At 53.8% G+C, this 18,304-nt stretch overlaps 1 protein-coding gene across 3 annotated transcripts in view; it reads left to right on the top strand.

The window, feature by feature from the left end:
- PACS1 (phosphofurin acidic cluster sorting protein 1) overlaps nucleotides 1–9,260 on the top strand; it is a 173,315-nt gene extending 164,055 nt beyond the window's left edge. For all 3 annotated transcript variants that reach the window (XM_050756595.1, XM_050756596.1, XM_050756597.1), the window contains exons 19-24: nucleotides 146–188; nucleotides 3,042–3,084; nucleotides 3,381–3,516; nucleotides 5,939–6,165; nucleotides 7,410–7,529; nucleotides 7,661–9,260. In XM_050756595.1, coding sequence (XP_050612552.1) covers nucleotides 146–188; nucleotides 3,042–3,084; nucleotides 3,381–3,516; nucleotides 5,939–6,165; nucleotides 7,410–7,529; nucleotides 7,661–7,776 — 685 coding nt within the window. In that variant the 3' untranslated portion in view covers nucleotides 7,777–9,260. The remainder of the gene's footprint in view (nucleotides 1–145; nucleotides 189–3,041; nucleotides 3,085–3,380; nucleotides 3,517–5,938; nucleotides 6,166–7,409; nucleotides 7,530–7,660) is intronic.
- The last annotated feature ends 9,044 nt before the right edge of the window (nucleotides 9,261–18,304 follow it).

Raw genomic sequence — 18,304 nt, 5'->3', positions numbered from 1 at the left:
CCGTGCCGCCCTGGGATGTGACAGGCGGAGGCAGCACAGCATCCTGGACTCCGCTGCAGCCACAGTGAGACAGGAAAGGCCCATTCCCCAGCACTCCTCCCTGTCTCCCCTACTAACTGTGACGCTCTCCTGTGTCTGCCAACAGCCCTGATGAAGACTCCTATCAGAAGTTTATTCCCTTCATTGGCGTGAGTACTGACTCCCTCTGCTCGACACCCCACCCATTCTCCTGGTCTTCCTGTTCCCCCTTACGCAGGAAAACGAAAGATTCACCTAGAACAGTGGTTCTCCAGACACTGGAGATTTTGCCCCCAGGGGCTACCTGGCAGTGTCTGGAGATGTGTTTGGTTGTTATACTGGGGGCAGCCAGTGGGTGGAGGCGAGGGGTGCCACTGGTCATCCTCTAGTGCACAGGAGGTCCCGCAGCAGAGAATGGCTTGGCCCCAAGTGTCAGTAGTGCGGAGGTGGAGAAACCCTGGGCCAGGACGTGGATTGGGCTGTCCCTTTTAGTGTCCACCTTTTCCAAATCACAAACTGTTGCTGGCTCCATCACTGGTGACTCCTGTTTATTACACCAGGCCCTGACCTTGCTGCCTTTGCCCAGGGAATGATGTCCAGACGTGGCTCAGGGGAAAGGGAGCTGCCTCGGCAGTAGTGGAAGGCGGCATTCAGAAAAGTCTGAAAACAGATACTTTTGTCTTCATGGTTGGATAGGCCACTGACAGGAAGGCTTTCTTCCTTCCTTTTCTATTTAGCTGGGGAGAAATCTCTATACTAGTAAACTTTGAAAGTCAAGGAAGAACCCCATGGATGTCTCTGATGGCAGGTGCGCTGCTGGCCATCTGTTCATCAGCAGCTGGGCCACAGGCTCAGCCTGACCTAGGGAGGGGCCCGGGGAAGCTGTGCAGCCCTGCCAGGGGCCGGAGCATGGCACCGGAGCAGGACCGAAAACTCCGATTTCCACTTACAAGAGCTTTGCATTTCCCTTCCAAACCAGCTTTTATCTTTATTTTTAATTTTTTTATGAAATGGAGTCTGACTCTGTTACCCATGCTGGAGTGCAGTGGTAAGATCTCAGCTCACTGCAACCTCTGCCTCCTGGGTTCAAGTGATCCTCCTGCCTCAGCCTCCAGAGTAGCTGGGACCACAGGTACATGCCACCACGCCCAGCTAATTTTTTTTTTTTTTTTTTAGACAAGAGTCTCACTCTGTTGCCAGGCTGGAATGCAGTGGCATGATCTCGACTCACTGCAACCTCTGCCTCCCAGGTTCAAGTGATTCTCCTGCCTCAGCCTCCCGAGTAGCTAGGATTACAGGTGCACGCCACCACGCCCAGCTAATTTTTGTGTTTTTAGTAGAAACAGGGTTTCACCGTGTTGGCCAGGATGGTCTCGATCTCTTGACCTCATGCTCCAGCCACCTCGGCCTCCCAAAGTGCTGAGATTACAGGCATGAGCCACCGCGCACGGCACGCCCGGCTAATTTTTGTATTTTTTTGCTGAGATGGCATTTCGCCATGGTGCCCAGCCTGGTCTCAAACTCTTGGACTCAAGAGATCCACCTATCTCGGCCTCCCAAAGTGCTGGGATTACAGGCGTGAGCCACCATGCCCAGCCAGCTTGTATCTTTTTATGTAATTTCCTTGAGGCTCCCTTGTAGCTTCTAGACAGGGAGGGGCTCATGTGGATGATGGGGCCTAGCTCCGTGCTCTTCCTGCTCTCTGCACATCCAAGATGGGGATGTCTTGAGTGATCTCAGGAGATACCTGAGCTGGGGAAATCCAGCAGCCCCTTCTCGTGCCTTGCAGAGCCTCCTATCCTGCAGTCTAGCCACTCCCCGGTTAGCCCCTGGGCTGCTCCCATAGCCACGTTACAGGCCCCAGGACCATGGCCCATAGCTGCGGCTGGTGGTTTGACACATCTTCGTGGAGCTGTGAGTTGCTGCTCACTCAGGCTTCGCAACCGAGAGAGAGATAACAAATTTAAAACAAATTAAAAACCAAAAGAGCTAGCAACCTCATCAAATGCCAGGCGAACAAGGAGAAAAGGGGTGTTGTAGCCAGGAAGCCCCAGAGTGGCAATTTGTTCCTCTCCGGGAATCAAAAGAAGGGTGTGTAGAGAATCGGGACAGACTTCAGCGAACACAGCCTTGCTGTCACAGCAGCCTCCAGGCAACCACCTGCAGGCCTGTGCGGTAGACTTCGCCCCACCAGGGTCCAGCCCTCTGGACTCCCAGCCCAGCTGCCTCTTTGCTTGGGACTGGGCCCAGGTGATAGGGCCCAGGACTTCACCTGTCACTTCAGACCACAGCCTGGATGCTCACCTAGTCTGTGACTGTGTTCTTTTCTAGCCACTAGAGGGCCCAGGCTGTCCTTTCCAGAATTCTCTAGAAAATTCCTAAGGAATCCCCTCACCCCCATTCAGTACTCCTCCAGATTACAGTAAGACCAGAGAGGAGAGGGCTGGTGTCCACAGCTTAGCACATCCACTTGGCCTATAGACACTCCCACCTGGCAGAGACAGAGCCATCTTCCTAGGCCCTCTGCCCACAGGACCCTAGAGAAACGAGATCGGGACATCACAGGTTCCTGCCTTCAGCTCTTTATCCCCAGAGAAGAGCTGCAAAGTCTCGCTTGCCCCACCTCATTGTTGCAACTAGGTTTTTGTTTTGTTTTATGTTGTGTTGTTTCTACAGCTGGGCTGCTCCAGATTTGCAAAGATTTTTTTATTTACTTATTTATTTATTTAACGTATTTATTTATTTTGAGATGGAGTCTCGCTCTGTCGCCCAGGCTGGAGTGCAATGGCACGATCTCAGCTCACCGCTTCCCGGGTTCAAGCGATTCTCCTGCCTCAGCCTCCCAAAGTGCTGGGATTACAGGCGCCACGCCACCACACCCGGCCCAGATTTGCAAAGATTTTAAAGCCGACAATAAAATAATGTGTAGTGATGGCTCTTGTGCCAACCATCTGTTTCTGGTTGGATCAGAACATGCCTGCTGTAATAGGAGGATCTAATGAGTGCCTCTTCTCTCCTTGCAGGTGGTGAAGGTGGGTCTGGTTGAAGACTCTCCCTCCACAGCAGGTGAGCCTAGGGCTTCCTTGTTCTGTGGAGTGAGGCTGGTGCCCTCCCTGTCTTCCCTCTAGTCCAGTAGGCCAGAAGTTAAGCTCTGGATGTCCTGAGGGAAGTCAGAGCTTGAGCAGGAAGCCTGTGGGTGCCCTCACTCCCCCGCTGCAGTTGTGGCTGGGGGAGGTGGGGAGGAGCCTGGGGCCAAAGGAGGAAAGCAGGCCATGGGATGGGAGGAACCCCGGCTCCTTCCCACCACTGAGTCAGGGATAGCTTCCTCTGGCCAACTGTGTTTGTCGTTTGTCCCCTGACAGGCGATGGGGATGATTCTCCTGTGGTCAGTCTTACTGTGCCCTCCACGTCACCACCCTCCAGTTCGGGCCTGAGCCGAGATGCCACAGCCACCCCTCCCTCCTCCCCATCCATGAGCAGCGCCCTGGCCATCGTGGGGTAAGGCTCCTGCCCATACCTGTCCTGCCATGCCCTCCATCAGGCCCACCCAGCTGATTCCAGTGACAGACATATGGGCTTAGAAGGTAGCCACAGGAAGCCAGGCGTAGTGGTGCACACCTTCGGTCCCAGCTACTCAGAGGCTGAGGCAAGATGATTGCTTGAGCCCAGGAGTTTGAGGCTGCAGTGAGCCATGACTATGCCACTGCACAGTAGCCTGTGTGACAACAATACCCTATCTCTCCAAAAAAAAAAAAAAAAAAACCCCAAACACTAAAGTTAGAATTCAGAGACATGTCACTAGCCGGCCTGGTCATGGGAGGACACTTTCTGCCCTGTTTCACAGTATTGGGCTGAATGAGACAGTGTTGGCAGAGAGGCCTGTAAAGTGCTGTGCAAGTGTCTTGTTATGGGACCTCCCAGGTGGTAGAAAGAGCATGACACTTGGGAAGTAAAACACACGTGGATTTGAGTGGTTCTGTCTTCTGTCTGTCCACTGCCTTAGCTTGGACAGGTTACTGAACTTGAATTTCATCTAATGAAGAGAGGTGAAATGGCCACCTTGCAGGACTGTGGAGCAGGTTACATAAGAACATGGAAACCGAGCGCACTGGCTCATCCTGTAGTTCCAGTCACTCTGGAGGCCAAGGCCGGAGGATTGCTTGAGCCCAGGAGTTCAAAGCTAGGCCTGGGCCACATAGTGACATGGATTGGGCTGTCCTTTCTTTTTTTTTTTTTTTTTTTTTTTTTTTTTTTTTTTTGAGACGGAGTCTTGCTTTGTCACCCAGGCTAGAGTGCAGTGGCCGGATCTCAGCTCACTGCAAGCTCCGCCTCCCAGGTTCACGCCATTCTCCTGGCTCAGCCTCCCGCGTAGCTGGGACTACAGGCGCCCGCCACCTCGCCCGGCTAGTTTTTTGTATGTTTTAGTAGAGACAGCGTTTCACCATGTTAGCCAGGATGGTCTCGATCTCCTGACCTCGTGATCCGCCCGTCTCGGCCTCCCAAAGTGCTGGGATTACAGGCTTGAGCCACCGCGCCCGGCCTGGGCTGTCCTTTCTAGTGTCCTCCTTTTTTCTTCTTCTTTAGAGATGTGGATTGTCTCCTTTGGTGACAGTCAGAGGGCCTCTCTAAAGGAAACAATCCACGCCTCTAAAAAAGAAGAGAAAAAGAACTTGTGTGTCAGCGCCTGGCACTGTGAGGCGGCCCTGCTAAGGTGCTGCAGCCGGAGCGGGAGCAAGCAGCGGAGCTCAGGTTCAGGCTGAATCTCTGAGACCACTGGAAGCGGTGATATAGTGGGAGGCCATGTCTTTAGGATGTCAAGTATCTACAGTTTAGATCAAGGGTCCAGGAGCAGGGGGCAGAGGGAGGGTGAAGGGGTGGGCTCCTGACAAGAAGAAGCTGAGGTGAGGAGAGCAGGCATGGTCAGCACTGGGAGGGAGCAGCCTTCCTCCCTTCCCCCATTTTGTTGCCTTCCACCTTCCCCTCTTCCCTTTCCTTGTAGCAACAGAGAGGATGGCATTGGCCGGTGACTTCCCCTGAAGTGCCAGTGAGGTATTGGGTGGCACGAGGCCTGCCCCGGAGCTAGAATCCCAGTCCCTGGTCTCCCTCACCCTTTGCTCCTCAGGGCACTTCCCTCCAGGGTCTTCTGGAGGGAACAGTAGAGGAAAGGAGGAAGTACTCGGCCAGATTCTGCTCTGGGGACCTCAGGTTCCTGGCCTCCTGGAGGCGTTTTCTCTCATCTCGCCGCTCAGCAGAAGGGTTTCTGTCCAGCATGGATTTGGGCAGCCTTGGCAACAACCCTTCCCTCCACCTCCTTTCCCTTCCAAGTTAATCCTGTTTTTTAATGGAACCTCTGAAATGAGGCAGAAAGAGAAAAGTCAGATGACTTTCCTAGCCTGTGTACCTATTGTGTCTGACACCTCCTTTCAAGATACATCAGCCCTTTTCCCAGGAGCTAAAATTATTGCTGAGCTAAGAGTGCCATGAAAAGGACAAAGCTACAGGTCAGGTGGCACCAGCTGCTGTCCTGAGGCTGCACTGGAGCCGCCCACAGGGGCTTCTGCTGGGCGTGTGCGTGTGTGTGTGCGCGTGCGTTATGTGTGTGTATATGCATGTGCACGCATGCACTTACATACACACACACTTTCTTCCTTCATAAAGCTTCCTCCTCTGCTGCCCTCATCATCCTGTGAAGCTTTTATTCGGTTTCCTTTTCGTGACTTGGGCCTTTATTTTCCCCTGCTTTGTTCTCAAATCAACCTGATTCCCCTCTCCCACATGAGCTGCTCTGTGTGTCTGGAGGGAACAGAGCCGCAGCCTTCAGCCTGCCCTCCCGGGGGCTGGCGTGGCCCCTACCCCATTGGGCCCATGTAGTTGGGAGCTGAAGGCAGAGCTGACCTCTCCTCTTTGTTCCTTTCCTCAGGAGCCCTAATAGCCCATATGGGGATGTGATCGGCCTCCAGGTGGACTACTGGCTGGGCCACCCGGGGGAGCGGAGGAGGGATGGCGACAAGAGGGACGCCAGCTCGAAGAACACCCTCAAGAGTGTCTTCCGCTCAGTGCAGGTGTCCCGCCTGCCCCATAGTGGGGAAGCCCAGCTTTCTGGCACCATGGCCATGACTGTGGTCACCAAAGAAAAGAACAAGAAAGGTAAGTGCCCCCAAGGCCAGGGAAGACCAGGGGCCACCAGGCCTCCTGTCTCCTCTCTCAGGATCTGAAAATAAATCTGCTTTTGGGATATTTGGGATGAAGAAGCATCCCATGGTCTGGCATGGGGTTCAGGGGGCAGTCCCACCTCCCCTTGAGGGACAAGGCCATTCCTTCCGTCATACAGGAAACCGAGGCTGCAGAGTTGCTTGGTCACTCTGCTGAGCTAAAGCACTTTAGGGGCTGAGGCAGCGGCCGCTCTATATTGAAGGGGGCCTTTCTGGCCACTGCTGTCTGGGAAGGACTGCAGACAGGGAGAGGCCTCTCTGTACCACAGCTCCGGGTCCCTGTGACGCAGGAGCAGAGCACTTGCACCCAGCCCTGGAGGCCGCTCCAAAGAGGCTTCATGAGCAAAAGGAGGTGGTTGTGTTTTCAGGATTAAGGGGCATACAGTCCATTCTGGATAGAAGGGGTAGATTAAGGAGCTGGAGGTAGAGTTGGAGCTGGCCCAGCTCCTGTGCATGGGAATGAGGCAGGAACCCCCACGGCCAGGCCAGTGCTGCACAGTGCCTGCCACCATTGGTGTCAGCTAGGGACCCACAGCTGGCTGTGCACCTGCAGCGCTGGCATGACCCCGACCCTGCCACCTTTGGGTGCTCCAAAGCAGCTGTGCCTATTTCTGTGTGTGCCTCCCCTCTGCAGAGTTCCCCTGAAGGGGGATCAGACAGGGTTGTGCCAGGCCCACAGCCAAAACCCACGGCCTGCAGCACGGAAACTTGCAAGGGGTTCAGCAGTGCCCTCCCTGTCCTTGCTTCCTTTCTGGAGTGGGAGTGGAACGGGGAGCACTCTCCGGCATCCCCAGGGCAGCGTGAGGACAAACTCATGCTCCACTGGCTCCTGCACAGAGCGCATGCCTGATAGGGAGGCAGCCCCTGCCCCACAGGCTGCCTAGAACGTTCCAGCTGGAAAGGACTTCAGAGACCATCTGGACCAAGGTCTTCGCTGAACAGGCGAAGATATCCAGCCCCAGGGGGAGGAGTGGGACCTTAGCCAAAGTCACCAGCCCAGTGCTGGGACCGGGTCAGGAACCTGAAGATCCTGACCCACAGCCCAGTGCCAGGGAGGAGGGGTTGCTTTGCAGATCACCTCCCCTCGCCACAGGAAGAAGGGAACAGTGGGGGCTGGGGAGGAGAGAGGTGATGGCTTCCCCAGGGGCTGGGACACAGGTGGCCTTGCTTGCTTTCCAGTTCCCACCATCTTCCTGAGCAAGAAACCACGAGAAAAGGAGGTGGATTCTAAGAGCCAGGTCATTGAAGGCATCAGCCGCCTCATCTGCTCAGCCAAGCAGCAGCAGACTATGCTGAGAGGTGCGAGGGCGGGCAGGGCCGGGAGGGCAAGAAAGGGACTGGAGAGGGAGGCAGGCAATGGCCCTTCCCTAGGGGCCCTGGGGAGATGGCCTGAGCAGTTCGGTCACCACTCCTCTCCCTGTCACCCCCAGTGTCCATCGATGGGGTCGAGTGGAGTGACATCAAGTTCTTCCAGCTGGCAGCCCAGTGGCCCACCCATGTCAAGCACTTTCCAGTGGGACTCTTCAGTGGCAGCAAGGCCACCTGAGGCCCTGTCTCCCAGCCACTTTCCCTCCTGGCACTGCCACCAGCCTCACCGCCTGCGGGCAGGGGGAGGCCAGCAGGCCCGGGCCCAGCATCCCTTCCCTGGCACCAGGGTCTGCCTCTCACTTGCCCAGGTCCCAAAGGACACTGCCACAGGGACGCCTCCCCTCCCCTCCCCTCCAACCCATCCCTGCGCAGCCCCTCCTCGTTCCTGCTTTTCCCTTTCTCCCTCCTGCTCCAGGCCCAGGGCGTGATGGTTTTGCCTTCTGGTACCCATAGTCCCCGGGACTGAGTACTCCAGGCCTTCCTTCATCCGACTTCCAACCTCCTTCTTGTGGTATCAGTTTCCTTCCCAGAAATGGGAAAGCTGGAATCCTGGTCCCCAGCAGGAGAGCCTAGTCCTCCCCTGGCCCCTCCAGCCATCAGGGTGCCCTCTAAGACGCAGCTGCCAGATCCACTCACTCTGCCTCCTCCAGCAGGACCCAGGGCCACTTTCCACTCTTGTGGGGTTCTCCGCCTGCCCCAGAGCTTCCCAAGGGAGGGTAAGGGGGTACCCTGAGCCCACGGGACCCCTGCTCCACAGCTCACAGGGGCAGGAGGCAGCTCCCCCACCTCCAGGACCCTGTTGCTATGGTGACACAGTGTTTCGAGGACAGAGGGGCCTCACAGTCTCTCCCACCACCCGTGCACGACTTCCTCACCACCCCCAGGTTCCCTGCAGATGTCGTGTGTGTCCTGAGTGTTTCTTTGATTCTTTGCACACCAAGTCTTTTGGTTGTACCATGTGACACACGCTGTGCACCAGTCACTGTCTTCACGACTTCAGCCCTTGTTGATGATGCTCCTGCCTCTGTCTCCCAGCCCCTCACCCGGCACAGCTCTGCCTGGACTTGGAGAGATGGGAGGCAGACCCCCGCCACCACACATGCTATCTGTGGCCCCTCAGACATCCCATTCATCTCCCATTCATCTCCCTCCCGCCGCTGTGTCAGTTTGTCTGCCTTTCCTTGCTGTGTTGTTCCTCCTCCTTAGGCCCCAGCCTGGGCCCAGAACCATCCTCCCAGCCAGGTTTCCCTCCAGCAGGCTCCTTCCCTCCCTGTCACCTCCCTCTCACCAACTGGGGGTCTGAGCCCCTCAGTCTTGACCGTCCATGTTCTCAGGAGTGGTTGAGGACACAGGGCCCCAGCCCAGCCCTCCGCATCCCCCAGCCCAGCCCTCCGCGCCCCTCAGCCCGGCCCTCCGCACCCCACAGCCCCTTTGGAGCTTTTCTCTTGTTCTCTCAATCCTTCCCAGAAGTTTTTGCACAGAACTCCATTTTGAAAGTGTTTTTCTCATTCTCCATACCTCCCCCAAGCTCTCCTCCTGCCCTTTCCAGGGCTCAGCCCTGCTGTCCTGAGCGTCTCCTGGGCCAGAGAGAGGAGATCGGGGTGGGAGAGACTGAGTTGATGTTGGGTTTTTCATTCAATAAACTGGTGATTTCTTACCGACTGCCTTGGGCTTCTGTGCCCCCTCACTGTGCCGCAGGAGCCGCCCAACCCCTTCTCCACAGTGCAGCCCAACTCCGGTGAAAATCCGCCAGGAACGTGGGTGGAAAGAAGCATACTCCCATGTTCTCAGTAATGGAAACAGGCATGAAGGTGTCTCACCTGGCATGAGGCAGGCAGAGGTCGGAAACAGGAAAGATGCCATTTCCACACCAAAAGCCCGTTTCTCCCCAGGACCCACCATCCCCAAATCCCACTTCCCAAGGCAGTGATGTGTTGAGTGTGGCTTCCCCATCTTCTGATCAAAGGTTAGAACTTAGCTTCTCTCCCCTGCTCCAGGTTGGTGAAGTCTGAGCCAGCGGGGTCTTTGCCTCTGCAGGTGGAGGGAATAGGGCTGAGGTCCATCTGTGTTCCATCTGAGGTCCATCCCTTTCCTGCCTGCCCTTGACTTAGAGATGGAAAGCAGTAGTAGCCACTGTTCCCTGGGCGCCCGGTTCTTCCCCTGGCTTCCAAGACAGGCCTGCACAGACAGCCTCCCTCATGAAGAAGGGCCCAGAGGCGGCCTGGCACAGTGCCTCATGCCTGTAATACCAGGACTTTGGGAGGCCAAGGCAGGCGGATTGCCTGAACTCAGGAGTTTGAGACCAGCCTGGGCAATGTGGCAGAACCCCGTCTCTACTAAAAAAATACAGAAAATCGGCTGGGTGCGGTGGGTCACACCTGTAATCCCAGCACTTCGGGAGGCTGAGGTGGGCAGATCATGAGGTCAGGAGATCGAGACCTGGCCAACATGGTGAAACCCCGTCTCTACTAAAAATACAAAAATTAGCTGGGTGTGGTGGCACGTGCCTGTAATCCCAGCTACTTGGGAGGCTGAGGCAGGAGAATCACTTGAACCCAGGAGGTGGAGGTTGCAGCGAACCGAGATTGCGCCACTGTACCCCAGCCTGGCGACAGAGTGGACTCCACTCAAAAAAAAAAAAAAATTGCCGGGCATGGTGGTGTGTGCCTGTAATCTCAGTTACTCAGGAGGCTGAGGCAAGAGAATCACTTGAACCCAGGAGGCAGAGGTCGGAGTGAGCTGAGATCATGCCACCACACTCCAGCCTGGACGACAGAATGAGACTGTCTCAAAAAAAAAAAGTGCCCAGAGGTGAAGGCTTGCAGGAGGGGCAGCGCTTGGCATCCTTGCCCTGCAGGTACAGCCCCAGAGGAGTTGATGGCCATCCAGAGCCTGCTGTTACTGGCCTCAGTCTTGGGTTCCCCAAGCCCTGTGCCCAGAATTCCTCACATAGAGAGGCTCGGGGACCCAGCTGTGTGGCTGTGTGCAAACTCTGAGCCTAGAAAATGAAAATCATGCCTGCCTTCTAAATGAGGTGATAGCGGGGCTGGTGAGAGGAAAGCCCAGGAGAAGCACATCCTGCCTAGTGTGACCTGGACCCAGGGCTGAATGTGGCTGCAGAGCAGGGTGAAGTGCCCACGAGGCCTTCCCAGAGCACAGCCAGGCAAGGGCTGCAGGGCAGGAGCTGTGCGGAGCTGGGGGCCAGGGAGCTCCAGTGGAGGGGGTGGGACAAGTAGACTTGGACCCCAGCTTCTGGCCCTCTTAGGTTCTGGCTTAGACCTAGGGGAGAGGGTGAAGGGTGAACTCTCAGCCCATCTGCATCTGACACCATATCCTCAGCCTCCCCTTCTGTGGCAATAAATGCCCCACCCTGCTCCCATCTTCGGGGCCCATCCCTCTCCACTCCTTGAGGGCTTTGCTCCTATAGTCGTCTTCTCTCCTGCACCGCGGGTTCTCCCCTCTGCCGGGACTTTCCACCCACTTACAGGCATTTCAAGTGGATATAGCTCAATATTAAAGATCAGAGACTTCCAGATTCCCTTCAGCTGCCATTCTTTGTCTCTGCTCCCCTTAGAGCAAAACTGTTCCAAAGAGCTGTGTGTGTTCCCCGTCTCCATTTCTGCCCACTCCCTTCCGTTTTTTTCCTCACAGTCCTGCCAAAAGTTTCCTTTCCAAGGTTGCCAGTGACCTGGGTTGCCCAGTCCTCTCAGTAGCATTGGATGCAAATAATCACCTGCTGGAGTCTTTTCACCTGGCCTGTGGACAGCTCTGTGCTCTCCTCTCACCTCCCTGGCCTCTCCTTCTTGGCCTCCCTTGCTACAGTGTCCTCAGCTTCCCAGCCTTGAAACCCTGGAGGACTTGGGGCTCCAGCCTCTAATCTAGCCTCCTCTCTCCCCACACTCAGCCCTAAAGGGAGCTCACTCGGCCCCATGGTGTGAAACGTGCTCTCCTGGGGAGACTTACCTCCTAGTAAATGCAAACTCCATTCTTCAGTTTTGAGGCCGAAAACTGGGGAATCCTCCTCGATTCCTGTTTCTCTTGTACCCACCAATCCATGAGCAAATCCTCCAGGCTTACCCTGACAGTGCCTCGCCCCTTCCTCTACTGGAAGGGGCAAGATTATCTTTTGGAAGGGGCAAGATTATCTCTGGAAGGGGCAAGATTATCTCTACTGGAAGGGGCAAGATTATCTCTTGTCTGGTTATTGCAATAGGCTCCTAATTATCCCTGCTCACACCCTCTTCTCCCCGTAGCCTGTTCTCCACTCAGTAGCCAGAGAGATCTTTCAGAGCTGAGCAGATCGTGTTGGATTGCTGATCCAGGCTGTGCAGTGTCCCACCCTAGGCATGTAAGCTGAAGCCTCACCTGTGAGGGGCCCACATGGTCTGACCTCCCAGGAGCTGCCGGATCTTGATCCCTCTTACGCTTCCCCTCCTCACTGGCCTCTCAACATTCCTCAAACACCACTTGGCCTCAGAGCCTTTGCATGGACCTTTGGTCCTGTCCATATTGCTGCTGCCCCCAGGCCCATGTGGCTTGCTCCCTCATTCAGGTCTTGGCTGAAATGTCACCTCAGGAGGCCTTCCCTTCTCCGACCCCTCTTTTTTTTTTTTCATATTCATATTTCCCACTCCTTGGCATTAATTATTCATTTGTCTCTCCCACAAGAATGCAAGCTCCAAGAAAAGAGGAAATGTTTTTCCCTGTTATGTCCTTGGCACCCAAAATACTGCTTGGCCCATCACAGGTGCACAATAAATATTCGCTTACAGAATGAAGTTCCCTCTTGCTGCTGGAACTGGGTCCCAAATCCGGATGTGCTACTCAAGACATTTTAACTGATGCCTTAGCCCAAAAGACACCTGGGTTTTCTCATAGGCTCAGAACTAAGAAGATAGACTCCTACCCCGACAAAGACAAGGAAATCAGCTGTGTAGCAACAGTTTGGAGCACAAGGCAACTCAGGTGGAAGGTGCTGACTCAGACCCTTGAAGCAGCTCTGCCCAATCACCAGGAGTTAAGGCTGGGCCAGAGCAGAGCTGCCCACAGGTCCGCCAGAGACTAAAGGCAAAGGGTGGCATTTTGGTGCAGAAAGTGGAAGAGCCTCTATCTAACCTGCACACCAACTCCAGACTGGTTATATTTTTAAGTATACGGTTTTAGAATACCTTTAGATTTGCAGAGAAGTTGCAAAAATAGTAGAAAGAAAGCCCTGCCAGTTTCCCTTAACGTTAACATGTTACATTCATGTACATTTGTCATAACTGGCGAGCCAATCATGATGCACGATTATTAACTAAAGTTCCTATTTTGGCTGAGCCCAGTGGTTCACGCCTGTAATCCCAGCACTTTGGGAGGCCGGGGTGGGTGGATCATCTGAGGTCAGGAGTTCAAGACCAGCCTGGCCAATGTGGTGAAATCCCGTCTCTACTGAAAATACAAAAATTAGCCGGGCATGGTGGCGGGCACCTGTAATCCCAGCTACTCGGGAGGCTGAAGCAAGAAAATCGCTTGAACCTGGGAGGCAGAGGTTGCAGTGAGCCGAGATTGTACCACTGCACTCCAACCTGGGCAACAGAGTGAGACTCTGTCTCAAATAAATAAATAAATAAATGTCCCTATTTTATGCATATGTCCTTAGTTTTTCCCTAATGTCCTTTCTTCATTGCAGAATGCCACACTACGCTTGGTCATTCTGTCTTCTTTTTTGTTGATTTTAGAGACAAGGTCTTGCTCTGTTGCCCAGGCTGGAGTGCAGTGGTGCCATCTTAGTTCACTGCAGCCTGGAACTCCTGGGCTGAAGCCATCCTCTCACCTCAGCCTTCTGGGTATCGGGGACTACAGGCATGTGTCACTACACCTGGCTCTTTATTTTGTTTCATTTTTTGGTAGAGATAGGGTCTTCAACTGAACTCAATTATTAATCTTCCTACTTTGGCTTCCCAAAGTGCTAGGATTACAGGCGTGAACCAACACATCTGGCCCATTATGTCTTCTTGGGCTGTGATATTTTCTCAGACTTTTTGATCTCTATTTTTGATGACCTTGACAGTTTTGAGGGGTATTGGTCAGGCATTTTGTAGAATGTCCCTCAGGTGGGGATTGTCTGATGTTCTTCTCATGGCTGGACGGAGGTTATAGGTTGTGTTGTGGGGAGGAAGACCTCAAAGGTGAATGCCCTTCTCAGTGCAGTCTGTCAAGGGCACATGCTGTCAACATGACATTACTGATGAAGTTGACCTGGGCTCCTCACTGTGAAGTCCCACACACCTGCTCCCATGCTGTTCTCTTTGGAAGGAAGTCGCTGGTGCAGCCCACACTCAGGTGAGGGGTTGATTATCCCTACATGCATCATCTGGGATTCTCCTGTACAGGAGGTTTCAGACTAATCTTTAAACTGCTTCTTTCACCACCCCTTTTACCTGCTGTGTCCAAGGATTGATAGCATTAATAGCTGTCACCATCACCTACAGGGCATTTCCTTTGAGCCAGGCTGCTGCTGAGTGCCTTACATGGTTTATTTCATCGAGCATCTTACATGGTTTATTTCATCCTTAGAGCAGCCCTCCCTGTGAAATCAATTCTGCTGATGCTTCCTTTTGCAAAGGAGGAAACCAAAGGTCAGAGCCTCCCCTCCCGACTCTAGAGCCTCCCCCATCTAACCACTTATGTTGCGACTTGAACGCTCACAGTCATCCCAGACTTCACATGGCCAAAGCAAGACTCCTGATTTCCCTTGATCTTCCCCAGTGGGTAATGGCACCAGCATCCATCCTGTTACTCCAGCCAGAAACCCGGACTCATCCGCGCACCGCCCCTCCCAATCCATCAGCAACTCTTGTCCATGCTGCCTCCCAAACACTGTTTCCAACTGTAAGCCAGGGCACCTTCCTCGCATAGAGTCCTTCATCGTCCTGTCCTCCCAGTGCCCTCTGAATAGAGGCCAACCGTTGTCCACCAGGCCCATGGTCTGGCTCCACCTGACTCACTAGCTTCACTTCTAGTTGCTTTCCGCCTCCCATGCTCACCACCCTCGAGCCACACCTGACCTTTCAGTGCTCACATCCCTCTCCCAAGCCCAGAGTAAGCTCCTTCTCCTTTAGGATGTGGCCTTTGTATACCTCCTCCAAGAGCCTTCCCCAACCACCCCACCTAAAGCCTGGTTGTTAGCCTCTGTCTGTCGTCTCTTCAGTCATAGAGTTCACTGTTACCTGCAGCAAATGTCTCTGTACCACATTCGAATGAGAGCTCCAGGAGGGCAGAGACTCGAGCCGCTGGACTCATTGCTGCAGTATCCAGCACCCTGGCACATGGCGGACCCTCGATAAAGGTTGGTTCAATGCGTGAGTGAGGGTTAAGTCACTTGTCCAGTGCACACAGATCGGCTGAGAAGAGATCAGGTTTCTAAACCCCATCATCTGACTCGGGCCATCTCTCAGGGCCCTAGTCAGATCCTATCTTCCCAACCATCCATATATCTGGCTTTTATTAACTTCCTACTAGTTCATGTCCTAGGTACAGCATGAACCTAGGTTGGGTCCCAACCTATACAGGAACTCTAAGGCCAGTAGGGGAGAAAAACAGACCATTGCCACACAGCGTGACAGGCTGCATTGGTGCACACAGGAGGGATGTCCACCCTGCAGGAAGAGGTGTCCAAGAAGATGTCCCAAAGGGCATGACACCTGAGTGGCATCCTGAAGACATCTGACAAGGATGGATATTCTGGGCATAGGAAGTAGCAAGTGTCAAAAGCAGAGGCAAGGGAGAATGTGGCTGATGCTGAGAACCACACAGGGCTCAGTGAGGCTGGAGATGATGGTGATGGTGAGTGAGGGTGCAGGAGCAGAGGAAGAGTCCAGGCCCTGAGGAGCCTCATAGCTGTTACTGTTACTACTGTGGGCCGGAGCAAGAATTGTACACTCTGTCCCAAGAGACAGGAGAGCTGGCAAAGGGACCTAGGTGGAGAAGTGAGACGACAGATTTTAGAAAGATCTCCTTACTACAACACGCCAGGAGAAACAAGACCTGCTCTGCAGACTGGCAGATGAGCTTGAGGGCTGCAGCAACCATTTAGAAAAGATGTGATGAGGACATCGTAAAGGTGGAAGGGTTGGAGGGAAATAGATAAATATGAGAGTGACTTAAGAGGTTGGATTAACAGGTTTTGGTAGCTGGTTGGAAAACAAAAGTTGAGGCCGGGCATGGCAGCTCATGCCTGTAATCCCAGCACTCTGGGAGGCCAAGGCAGACAGATCACTTGCGGTCAGGAGTTTGAGACCAGTCTGGCCACCATGGTGAAACCCCACCTCTACTAAAAATACAAAAATTAGCCAGGCATAGTGGTGGGCAACTATAATCCCAGCTACTTGAGAAGCTGAGCCACGAGAATCGCTTGAACTTGGGAGGCAGAGGTGGTGTGCTGAGATCGCACCACTGCACTCCAGCCTGGGCAGGCGACAAAGCGAGACAGACTCTGTCTCAAAAAACGAGGCCAGGCGTGGTGGCTCACACCTGTAATCCCAGCACTTTGGGAGGCCGAGGTGGGCGGATCACCTGAGGTCAGGAGTTTGAGACCAGCCTGACCAACATGGTGAAACCCCATCTCTACTAAAAATACAAAATTAGCCAAGCGTGGTGGTGCATGCCTGTAATCCCAGCTACTCAGGAGGCTGAAGCAGGAGAATTGCTTGAACCTGGGTGGCAGAGGTCACAGTTAGCCGAGACCGTGCCATTGCACTCCAGCCTGGGCAACAAGAGTGAAACTCCATCTCAAAAAAAAGAAAACGGAGTTGAAAGAGTCCAGGATAGACTGACTGCCCTGTGTGAACATCCCTGCAGGAGATTTGAAAAGGACTAAGTGCTGTTCCAACTGGAAATGGAATATGTGGGTCTGGGTAGAGCTCAGGGGACTGATCTGGGCCAGAGATGGAGATGTGGGCCTCCCCACTATGTGGGAGAGCTGACGTTGGGGAGAGGGGAGCTCATCCCCCACTGGGCTGATCTTCTTGATCACATGGGCACCTGCTGTCCATACCACATGGCTCACGCTTGCTTCCGTTCAGTTTCTGCCACCTCATTTGTGGCTCACCTTCATTCTGAGTGCATCTCTCTCTAACAACACTGCAGACAGAAGCTGCCCCATATTTCTCATTCTTTTTACACACCTTGCACTCACTAGCACAGGGTCTGTTGAATACTAAGCTTGAAGGTGATGAGAATAAACAACCACTAGGAATAATGTCTGTTATGTACAAAGCCTAATGTTAAGCCTTTACGCCTTTTTTTTTTTTTTCTAAGACGGAGTCTCGCTTTGTCCCCCAGGCTGGAGTGCAGTGGCGCGATCTCGGCTCACTGCAACTTCCGCCTCCCAGGTTCACACCATTCTCCTGCCTCAGCCTCCCAAGTAGCTGGGACTACAGGCACCCGCCACCACACCCAGCTAATTTTTTGTATTTTTAGTAGAGATGGGATTTCACCGTGTTAGCCAGGATGATCTTGATCTCCTGACTTTGTGATCCACCCACCTCGACCTCCCAAAGTGCTGGGATTACAGGTGTGAGCCACCGCGCCTGGCCCTGCCATTTTATTGCATTCTCTGGATGACCCAAGAAAGTAGGTAATAGGAACCCTGCTTTACAGATGAGGAAGCAGGTAAACTAACAGACCATGCCTAAAAAGCGACACCACTAGCAAATGGAGAAACGCGGCTTTGAACTTAGCTGAGTCTGACACCAAGGCCTGCGGTCCCTCCACTGAGCAGGGCAGGACCCGTCTACCCTGGCTGGGAGGTCACAAGGAAGAGAGGGTGCAGATGTGCCATATGGCCACAGGACAGGAACCAGAAGCCTCTGGGGACAGCTTTGAGTGGACTGATTCTTGGCTCAGTGGCAGAAAGAACCAACAACTAGTGGTGTCCAAGGTAGACAAGGGCACTTCAGGAAGCTGGGGAGGCATGGTCTTTAAGGAGCCTCCCATCTTGAGCAATTATGGGTGAATGTGCGACTTTTTTTTTTTTTTTTTTTTTTTGAGACAGAGTCTCACTGTGTTGCCCAGGCTGGAGTGCAGTGGCACGATCTCGGCTTACTGCAACCTCTGCCTCCCAGGTTCAAGCGATTCTCCTGCCTCAGCCTCCCAAGTAGCTGGGACTACAGGCAAAAGCTCCCACACCTGGCTAATTTTTTGTATTTTTAGTAGAGGCGGGGTTTCACTATGTTGGCCAGGCTGGTCTCAAACTCCTGACCTCAAGTGATCCACCCGTCTCGGCCTCCCAAAGTGCTGGGATTACAGACGTGGGCCACTGTGCCCGGCCTTATGTGCTGACATTTCAAGTAGGATGATAGCCTTGGCAAAAGTGCCCCAGCCACTTCAGAGAAAGGGAGGGAAGCTAGCCAAAAGAAAAAGAATAATTTAAGAAAGCAGATTTCAGTGGGACGAGGGCTTCCGAGGATCTAAAGGGATGGAGTAGGAGAAGTGGGAGTGATTTTCAGGGAGGAAACAGTAATATTAAAAGTAGCAAGAACAACTTCCCAGGCATGAGATGGCAGGGGGCTGCTGAGCACTGTGGAAAGAGCATAAGGAGCTGAATCACCACTGGGCGTGGATTTCTTCCTTTATTCTCCATTTACTCAGTGCCCATCAGCAGCCTGGCATGAGATCAGCAGCTGCTGGGGGAGCACAGGACAGCGCAGGATGAAGTAACAGTC

This window comes from Macaca thibetana, chromosome 14 (assembly GCF_024542745.1).
Source record: "Macaca thibetana thibetana isolate TM-01 chromosome 14, ASM2454274v1, whole genome shotgun sequence".
In the NCBI taxonomy this organism is placed as follows: domain Eukaryota; kingdom Metazoa; phylum Chordata; class Mammalia; order Primates; family Cercopithecidae; genus Macaca; species Macaca thibetana.
The sequence above is the reverse complement of the archived record's forward strand: the minus strand, read 5'-3'. Positions and strand labels throughout refer to the sequence as shown.